Source organism: Alligator sinensis, unplaced genomic scaffold (assembly GCF_000455745.1).
Source record: "Alligator sinensis unplaced genomic scaffold, ASM45574v1 scaffold1430_1, whole genome shotgun sequence".
Classification (NCBI taxonomy): Eukaryota; Metazoa; Chordata; order Crocodylia; family Alligatoridae; genus Alligator; species Alligator sinensis.
The window spans coordinates 559,000-568,336 of record NW_005842800.1 but is presented as its reverse complement, the minus strand read 5'-3'; the positions used below and the strand labels follow the sequence as shown (position 1 = coordinate 568,336).

Genomic DNA, 9,337 nt, shown 5'->3' with positions numbered 1-9,337 from the left:
TACTCTTCAACTCTTTCTGATTGCCAGGAGGAGTGGAGCACTAGTTTCTGCCTTTCTAGACCAGATTCAGTCTGGTATGGGAGGATACAGAGGGAGCATTTCCCAGCCAACCAAAGGCTCTCAGTCCCAAGAGGATTCCAGTAGCACCTGCTTCCTGTACCCTCTCCAGATTGGGTAGCCCCAGTCATGCCAAAACTGGATAAATGGCCCTCTGCCTGAAATAATTGTCCTTCCCTGAGTTAACCCTTTGAGTGTTAACTCATGGGTTATAAAAGCTAATCCAAGTAATGGGATATGATTACTCAGTTTAAACAGTGCTTAATGTAGTGCTCTGTGCTGGTTTATAATCCAGTTCTCAGCTGTTTATGATTTTGCAGATTGTCTAGCCTTTTGTCCTTCACTGTACTGCATTACTATTGTAGAGTCAAGCACTCGGTTTTAAGACAATGCCAGAATTCAGGCTACCTATACAAACTTGATTCAAATTCTTGGGTGGAGGCCATACAAAACAGTCTTTAATTATTTTAGATATCACACTATTTTTTTTCTGCACAACCCTTGTTCCACTCCAGTACTAGAAGTGAGAAGCATGAGCGTGTTCAGTGAAGATAGGATTTGTAGATTTTTAACTGGTAACCTCTAGGAAGTTTTTACTGAGCAAGTGTGAACTTCTTGGGTCAAGCTCTAAGCTTTTGACAAAATCTGTAGATTTTTCTTTGAGGCAAAAAGCACAGCCCTGAGATAAAGCTCCACCCCCCCCCGGCCCAAATGACGTTTAAAGCCCTTGTTCCATAGCTCCATATCATTGGGTTGCCAACGCCAGTTAAAAAAAAACAGGTCACCAGGGTTTGACATAAGCGAAACCACACATTTCTCCTAGCCTTATTCTGTGAAATAGGAGAACCATTTTCATGATTTTTTCCAAAAGAAGTACAAACCAATACAAGAATATGTAGTATGGAAAATAGTTTGGTTTTTTTTGTTTTTTTTTAAAGCAATTGAAAAGAGCATCTTATGAATAAAAAGTGAAATAAACAGTCCTGTCAGCTCCATCTATAAGAGGCTTGTCCAACATACGGCCTGCTCCACATGCGGTCACTGCTCCAGGACCAGCTGCTGCGCCCCTCCCCCCGCCCCCAACCCACTCCGTGACCGGCTGCCACTTCAGTTTAAAAAAAAACAATTTTCAAATTTCTATCACGTGCTCAGTCTCAAGCATTCTGGATTTATGAGGTTATACTGTAATATATAGCAATGCTCTGGCTATGTGTAGGTTGGGAATAATATTATTTCTGGTGCAACTCCTTGACCTTATGACTTAAACCGAGGATAAATTTGGTTAATTTATAATCTTGATGCTTGAACTTTAGACTTCTTGTTTCTAATAAATTAGAAATGTTCTTACATACATCTCCAAGGGAAATGATGCATGGCTTAATGTTGATTGTATGCATAGATGAGATTTAAAAAGAAAACTTGGGAAAAGATGAGCATGACTCATTTATATGAACTTTTCTGTATTTTATATTATCTGGAGAATCTTTAAGTTAAATTGACAGGTTTTATTTTAACTGCTGCGTATTAGATACTGTCCCTTTGGTTTAATTAGAAAGTAGCATCTTGGGAAATGTGACTCCCTATTCATCCTGATTTATTAGTTTTGGATTTTTAATTACATTTTAAAAATAATGTTAAAGGAAAATAGTGGTTTTGTATTCATTAGTCATTTAGGGACAGAGTCATTTTTACAGTTGTAATGTTTTTAGACTGCATCTTATTGTGGTGTGTTTAGTGCATTTTTTTGCCCAATGTCAACTGAAACTTTAAACTTCCAGTCCTTTGAAAGTCTAAATCTAACTTTAATGTGTTTTTATCTCAAAATATTTTAAGCATGTGAATAACTGTGAACATATAAGTAATCCCACACCTAGTCACTACATCACATAAGCACATGTGCTTAAGTATTTGGTTGTACTGAGGCTCCTGTAACTTTAAATGTACTCTGAGAGCACTAAAAAGAATGCTTAATTTCAACAAATTTTGCTGCTGATAATCTAACGTAAAAAGTCTGTCGAGACAAGCAATAAAAGCTCGGTTCCTTGGGCTGTTTAACTGGGCAGATCGTAGAAGAATATGCAGTGAGAACTATGCTATACATGTACATTCATAGGCAAAATACCACCCTCCACCCCAGTAAGCCTTTTTCTGTCTCAGTTTTTTTTTTAAATGTTTCACAAATATTACTGTACACAGAGACTGGCAAAGAGGAATAGATTTCACAGCAGGTAAATGGTAGTTATTCTTGGAATGAGAACAGGATTAAAAATTATTTAATCAGTATATGATTTATTATGAAAATTGACGCAAATCAATTTACAATAAATTACTGTTTTTCAAATTTTTATTTTCAGATCAACAGTGTGCCAGTGAATTTAGAATTCATATAAATAATCTTTCATTATTTTACTCTAGGATACAAATAGGAATCTCTCTAACTTTTAACTCTAGAATATTTTGCATTTTATGGTTTGAATTATGTTGTACTTTTTTTGGAATTTCTATTCCCTATCTAGAAATACACAGAGGTTGAATGTCTTTAAAATATCCAAGTCAGTCTTTCATTTTCTCTATTAAACAAGCTAAAGGAAGTTTGAAGTATCACCAATTATAAATAACACTTGCAGTCTTGGTCCAGTGATGATTCTGCAGCCCATCTGCATACTTCTGACCTACTCATGACTACATTTCTCTTTTTCTCTTTCTCTCTCTCTCCCTCTCTCTCTTGTCACAGTTCTGTATGTCTCTTGGTTTCTTTCGTACATGAATTCAAATATACTCACTCCTGGAAAGACTAAAAATGTGTGCTGTGGCAGATGTTTGAGGAGTAGAAAACTATTGTAGAATTGAATGATATCACTTACTCTAGCTCACTGTATCACAACTCAGCTACAAATACCTTGGTATCCTAAGCAAATCGGGTACTAAATATAAAGAGAAAGGTATTGCTGGCTTATAATTCTTTCTTTACCAGTTTAACTGAAAATAAAGAGCTTTAATTGATGCACCCTTACTTAAATCATTTAGAAATACTAGTGGAGTAGGGCTCGCATGTATGCTTGAAATTGCAGAACACCAGGACCAATTAACTGGTTCTTTGGCCTATGTTGCCTCCCTTGCTGAGGGCTGCTAAATTAGGAAAAAATTCAGGGCCCAATTTAAGCCTTTTGTATAAGCAAACTGCAGCAAAGAAGAAGTGAAAATATAGGGTGCCTGTAGACATGCTGGGAGGCTGCTCCAACGCAATATAAACACTGCGATTAATCAACTCCGTTGAAGTATGGTAATTACCATGCTCCAGCAGCCTCCTGGGTCTCGTGTATCAGCATCCCCACACTTCAAAATGGCAGTGGGGGCACTTAAACTAAAGCTCATTGAACGGGCTTTAGTTCAAGCACCCCCAACACCATTTGGACACGGAGGGGGGGACACTGATACATGAGACATTGTGGCACTTTAATTAGCGCAGCTCTCGGATCCGCTCTAATTTAAATGCCTCCTCTACCCCCACCCCACCCCCGGAGCACATGTAAAAGTACCCATACGGTTCAAACTCATTTGGTCAATGTTTTGAGTGGACAAAAGCATGCAATTTCATGCCTTGGCTGAGAAAGCTCTAAGTCACTGACAAGAAAAGTCAGAATGACAGTTAGCTATTGCTGCTTCTTCCCCTCTTTTCTGCTCCCCCCAAACCACCTTCCACCCACACTGGAAATTAAAAATTTATTATTTTAAATTCTTTGACTCCTCTTCACTTTGAGTTGGTTACTTGTACTATTAGAACCTATAATCACTGACTCATTCCATTTGATCATGCCCTGTCATAATTTTGAAGGTGTCTTTTATAAATAATGTAGTCTCTTCTCTACCAAGACAGTCAGTTTTCCTCACAAGAATCTTTTCATCTTAAATAACACTAAAAAAATAGTGAATTAAACTGGACAGCAGAATTATTTTAACTTTCATCCTGGCATTTAAAAAAAATTTGCAGGTACATGGATTTTTGACTGATATGTTATTGACCTAAAGTCTTACCCTGTCCAGCATTTGAATCCTAGATATTTAAATACTAACCACAATAATCAAGTATGTTTAGTATCTGATTGTTCCTTACATTCCCAAATGAGTGCTTTATATATGCCTAGAAAAAGAAAATTTCCTGGCTTGTTTAGTCTTCTTAGTTTATTACACAATGCCAAATACTTTGCTATTTATTTCCCTGAGTTTACTCCCTCAGTGCAGCTATCACTCCATAATCTGCTCTTAATGTTTTAAGCTTTTTTTATGGCTTGAGAAATGCCAGCTAAAGGCCAGATATGTATTCTTTTCCATTGATCACAGGGTAAGAGAGCCATACATTTTGTCAATTTTAAGTGATAAGTAGAAGTTCAGGGGACGGTTGTATTTGGATGGTAAATAGGAGCTTCTACACAGTGAATAACCCTATTTCTTCTTGGCATTTCTGCCCGGATTAAAACTGAATTTGAAAATACCTACCTTGCTTACCTGATATTTTAATATGCAGTCAATCTAATGACTAGGGAAACATGGAAACTGGTCAAAGACATAAACAGCCCTAAAGCTGCAACGATTGACTATTCATTACCTCTACAAACCAGCAAGACTAACATAAAATGAGTGATGTTATTAATTCCATTTTGTCTTTTTCCTGGCCAGACAAGAATTCTTGCATGTACAGAATCTTTCCCCTGATTTAATGAACAACTAATGTAACAAAATCCTAGAATCTGGAGTATGCTAACCCAAGTAACAAAATCATTAAAGGGTATGACTTAGTAACTTTCAAATAGCTAAGGACAAATTCATCCCTGGTTCAAAGCTTCTGAGTGGCCTAGTTTCACTGAAACTGGACAAATCTACATGCTATGCGGGGGGCCCATAGACCACCCTCCCACCCCCCAAGCGCTGCCACCCACCCTGAGCACAGCCCCGGCCCAGCCCCCCCAATGCTGGGGAAAGCCCAGCACCTGGAACCCAACGCGCAGAAACAGCCTGCCCTCAGTCTGCCCCTTCACCCCCCCCCCCCTCTCCCAACAGACTTACCAGCCAGACGCTACTCTCCAAGCTGCCGGGCTGCATATCAGCAATCGGATTGGTATTGGCCAATATGGCTCATTAATAATCAGCCATCCATATTTTTTGGTCAATCTTTATCGGTGCACCCCTAGTATGAATTATGTTTATTGTGAAAATAATGTTTAGTATAGTAAATACTGTGCATCAGACTCCGGATTTTTACTGCATTTCAATATTTTCTTGTTTCAGAATCCAAACCCTGACAAAGAAAATCCCCCTTGCAATGCGCAGGAACTGGAGGAATGTGATATTTTTCTTGAAGACAGTACAAGTTTGTGCAGATTTGATGGTAATAATTTGAAAGTCTCTCATGTGGTAAGTGCCACAAAATATTAAATCTAATTAGCCTTGCTCAAGTGAGGGTGTGTGTTATGTTGATCTTCTGGTTTGATTCATTTGTTAAGAGCATTCTCTGCTTTTGTTCTGCAAGCCACTAGGTGCATCTACACATGCATTTAATGCCCAGAAAACCTACTGCGCAGTAAAATACTTTTATGAAGAAAAGAGTAGCAGTAGTTGAGAATAAGTTTAGTCAAAGTAAGCATAAACTGGACATTCTGGTGAATGGATATGAGGTTCAGAAATTTGACAAAAAGAAAGAGAGAGAATGCTTGCTTAGTTTCTAAATGGTACAATCAGTACTCAAGAAAATTACCTCTTGTCATGCTGAGGTAAACAGTTTAAGATCTATAACTTTTCCATCAAAACATGGCTTCTTAAAGTGTTCATCACAGTGCATAATATATATATAACTGTAGTAGTTTGCTCAAATACACATTCTTATTGTGTAAACTGCATTGACCAGGTGTATATATTAAATCAATGTCATGCACTAAATTCTCGAGGAACTTGTCGTGAATCAGACCAGCCGCTGGCAGCCGTCTGACTCACACCGGAGTGTTTAGATTTTGAACTCGGCAGGCGGGTAATTGATGGATGGAGTAGAATTAACCAGGCACAGACACGTGTAGGTTACAGGAGTTTGTTTACTTACGTCACCTAGATAGTGATGACGACGCAGGCGAGCCTTTGTTCCGTTACAGCTTCGGTTACAGAGTTGAGTACATGCATATAGCTTCGGTTACAGAGTTGAGTACACGCAGTTAGGTTACAACGAGATAATGATGGACGTGGCGACGGACGTGGCGCCGGAACGAATGGTCGGGCTTACAAGACTTTCTATGTCAATATTTTACGCTGATGGGGTGATTGATTGGGAGTTGATCAAGTTCCCAACTCTCTGGGGACGAGCACAGGTGTCTCCTTAGAGATCCCCAGAGTTCTCTGCCTTGGGCGGAAACCGTTAAACTATTTATAGGCAGAGGTGTTTTACAGGGATACCCAATGGTGAACCGTTATATGGAATCTTTAATTTTTGGCAGGTGGCAGCTCTTTGTCTCCTCAAGTTACAAGGTAGTAGGTTAAGTTTCTCTACCTGTTACGTGTGTGCTACGTGTGAGGAGCTTACGCTTATTTTTGACCAATTATATATAGTTTCCCCTAGCATTTTATTTCAGCTGACCAATTATCTACAGTTCTTCGCCAGCATTTTGTTTCAAGGAATTTTGGCAGGGAAGTCTTTTAACCCTTAATTGTCAAAATGAAGATGATTTGAATGGTATCTCTTGCTTAGTGGCATGGGCACAATTTAATTGGGTTGTGACAGAACTCTTCTAACCAAATTTGAAACAGATGAGATGTTTGAATGATACAAGAAACCATTAACAACATAGATGTTCATATAATAATATATTTAAGAAAATCAGATACGTTTTGTGAAGAGGGAACTTATTAGTAAAGATGTCAATTTAAAATAGAAGTAAAACATTTTAGCAGTGATTATTTGGGAATGGGGATAATCGGGGTGGATTTGATTTTAAATTGAACTAATTTAAATCACTGGTCAAGAAACCTTGGTTTAATCATTATTTTCTGCAGAAAGTGCTTTCTTGTTGTTTGTTTGATACAACCTTAATACATATTATTCACAACTCAGAGATGGATGTAGATTTCTTTTTTAGAAGGTACATGCCATACGTTTTATAGCAGTGATTTATTTTGATATTTTTTGTAGCTGCATGAAAAAACTGAATTATGATTTGGTTATTTTATTTACCAAAGCTAACTGAAGCAGATACTTGTGAAGTCATTGGGTGGTAAACTTATCTCCAATTCACTGGAGTAATCATGGATATTTGGGGGATATTTTTGCCACTCTGTAGGCAACAGCTGTCACCAAAGACGACAGACATTTGAATTGTTTTATTTAACTAAAACAACAAGCTTATATAGTTTGGATATTTTTCTTCAACAACAAATATTTGCAATTATTTTAACAAAACAAGCATATGTGTGTTTGAATTTTTAACTATTTTAGTTATAAATGTGAAATGTGTCTTTTAACAACAGTTAAATAGATGATTTCGGCCACGTCGACATGCAAAACTTAAAATAATGGGTTATGTAGAAAACTCAGACTTTACCTTGCTCTTCCTATTTGTTCATAGATTGGAAAAGAGACTAGCTTTCCTGTTTTTTCCGTTGCCAAGCAGTTTCTCAATTTAGAATGAATTAGTCCAAAGGAAGAAAAATTTCTTTCTATACCTGCAGAAGCTACTGCTATTAAAAGGTGTTCAATAGCATCTGATGGATTCCGGTGGTTAAGTGACTTCCACCAGTTAACTGGTGTGATTTTCTTTAAAACCTCATCAGCAAACATATATTTCTTGAATGGTTCACCCTTAGCCCTGAAATTTATTATAGTTGGTATTATGGAGGAATGATTTCTGGATGCCTGTGCCATAGCTAACTCCATTTCTTCAGCAGTAAAGGACTGATGTTGGTACCAAGTATGGAGAATATTGGCAAGCCAAGTCTTCCCACTGCACCCTGCCAAGCCTTTCCCTTTCCCTTCCTGGAAGGTGGTAAATACCAGGGCAAGATAATATCAGGCTTGGCTGGGCTGCCAAAATTATGAGCAGCGAGTTTCAAGGCAAATCACAACTGTAAGATTATAAGTCAAGTGACATATCTTCCAAGAAAATAGGGAGGTCTAACAATGGAGATGTAACTAATTGATGCACATATCAAAGTTGTGAAATATGGTATACCTGCATGGATATGTGTGGTATACAAGATGCACTGTAATTGTTCTGTCACATTTTGGGCATGTAACCCTTGTGTGCTTCCCTCTACCAGTCAGTCTGATGAGCCTGCACACTGTGATTAAATGTTCCCTAGTTGTACTTACTGTATTGTTTCTTTAAGCTTAATAGTACTTTTACTATTCACTACATCCACAGTGTGTGGCAAACTAGGGATGAAGCTAAACCATGGAGGAGTGTGGCGTGGCTGGCTCAGCCATGTCCAACGGCTTAGTTCTCCACAAGCCCTCTAAATTTGTTCAAGCAACCTGCTTTCAGGAAGTGGTGTGGTGGGAAAGCCAATCCCTCCTGATACGTCTAGGGCTCACACCAAGGCTCAAGCCCTTGACTTCAGAAGGGCCAACTTCAATGAGCTTAGGATACTAGTGGGGGAGGCACTGAGGGCCCAGAAGGTAGAGGAGATGGGAGCCCACGAGGGATGGTCGTACCTTAAGGGGGAGATCCTCCAGGCCCAAAGGATAACAGTCCCTGAGAGAAGCAAGGGGGGTAAGAGCGCTCAGAAACGCCTTTGGCTCAGCAAGGGCATTCAGCAATGCCTGAGGACTAAAAGGGAGGCGTACAGCCAGTGGAAGGGAGGAACTATCACCAAGGAGGAGTACTCCTCCTTGGCCCGGCAGTGTAGGAGGGCTATTAGGAAGGCCAAGGCAGAGATGGAACTCAGGCTAGCGTCCAGGATTAAGGACAACAAACAGTCCTTTTTCAAGTACATTGGGAGCAAGAAGAGGGCACCAGGCAATGGAGGGCCCCTGCAAGATACAAATGGTAATCTGGTGGCCATGCCAGACACAAGCTGATATTTTTAACAGTTTCTTCACCTCTGTTTTCCTGAACAGGCACCGGGATATCCCACCTACCAGAGGTAGGGACAATCTTGGGGATAGCTCTATCAAGCCTTCAGTCAGTGCAGATGTAGTTAGGGATCGTCTGAAAGGGCTAGACGTTTTTAAATCTGCAGGTCCAGATGCCCTCCACCCAAGGGTGTTGAGGAAGCTGGCGGGGGGCATCGCGGAGCCCTTGGC

At 39.3% G+C, this 9,337-nt stretch overlaps 1 protein-coding gene across 1 annotated transcript in view; it reads left to right on the top strand.

Annotated features, from left to right (window-relative positions):
• Positions 1 to 9,337, top strand: part of NUDCD1 (NudC domain containing 1) — a 139,700-nt gene that overhangs the window by 89,941 nt on the left and 40,422 nt on the right. The window contains exon 8 of the mRNA XM_025191268.1: positions 5,344 to 5,469. Within this exon, the coding sequence (XP_025047053.1) occupies positions 5,344 to 5,469 (126 nt within the window). The remainder of the gene's footprint in view (positions 1 to 5,343; positions 5,470 to 9,337) is intronic.